Here is a 679-nt window from a genome sequence, read left to right on the forward strand (position 1 = left end):
TGGTTGTGCCACCGTGTCCTGAGCTCCATCTTCATGGGGACATCACCATGGTGATCTCCTGAGCTCCATCTCAATGGGGAATGTCACCACAGTGATCTCCTGAGCTCCATCTTGGTGGGGACATCACCGTGGTGACCTCCTGAGCTCCATTTGGTGTGGGACATCACGACGGTGCTGCCACCATCTCCTGAGCTCCATTTCATCCCCCGTGGTAGATGTGGCACCATCACGGACGCGGGGCCCGGCTCCCTCAGCACCATCTGCTGCCAGGGGCTCCGCGGTCGCTACATGACCATCCTCATCCCTGGCCGCGAGGACACCCTGGTGCTGTGCGAGGTCGAGGTGGTTCTTCAGGGCTGCCAACCCCTACCCGGAGGTGAGGAGCATCCCAAGGGATCCATCACCGCAGCTGTAGCTTCATCCCAACGCTCCCTTTGCCATTCCCAGCTCCCAACGTGGCCCGTGGCCGCGTCGTGGCCCAGTCGTCCACGTTGAACGGTCTTGGCTTGGCTGCCAACGCCGTGGATGGGGACAGTGACCCCGAGGGGGATGGTGGTTCCTGTGCTCACACCGAGAAGGAGCTGGAGCCGTGGTGGTGGGTGGACCTGGGCCGGCGCCACCTCGTCCACGTCGTCACCGTCACCACCCGTCGCGACTGCTGCTGGGACAACCTCCTGGG

The 679-nt window shown here is 63.3% G+C and overlaps 1 protein-coding gene across 1 annotated transcript in view; it reads left to right on the plus strand.

Moving 5' to 3' along the window:
• Positions 1-215: 215 nt before the first annotated feature.
• LOC104407343 overlaps positions 216-679 on the plus strand; it is a gene marked incomplete at both ends in the record, with an annotated part of 1292 nt that continues 828 nt past the window's right edge. The window contains 2 exons of the mRNA XM_010016599.1: positions 216-376; positions 448-595. Coding sequence (XP_010014901.1) covers positions 216-376; positions 448-595 — 309 coding nt within the window. The remainder of the gene's footprint in view (positions 377-447; positions 596-679) is intronic.

This window comes from Nestor notabilis, unplaced genomic scaffold (genome assembly GCF_000696875.1).
Source record: "Nestor notabilis isolate BGI_N333 unplaced genomic scaffold, ASM69687v1 scaffold29066, whole genome shotgun sequence".
Lineage (NCBI taxonomy): Eukaryota > Metazoa > Chordata > Aves > Psittaciformes > Psittacidae > Nestor > Nestor notabilis.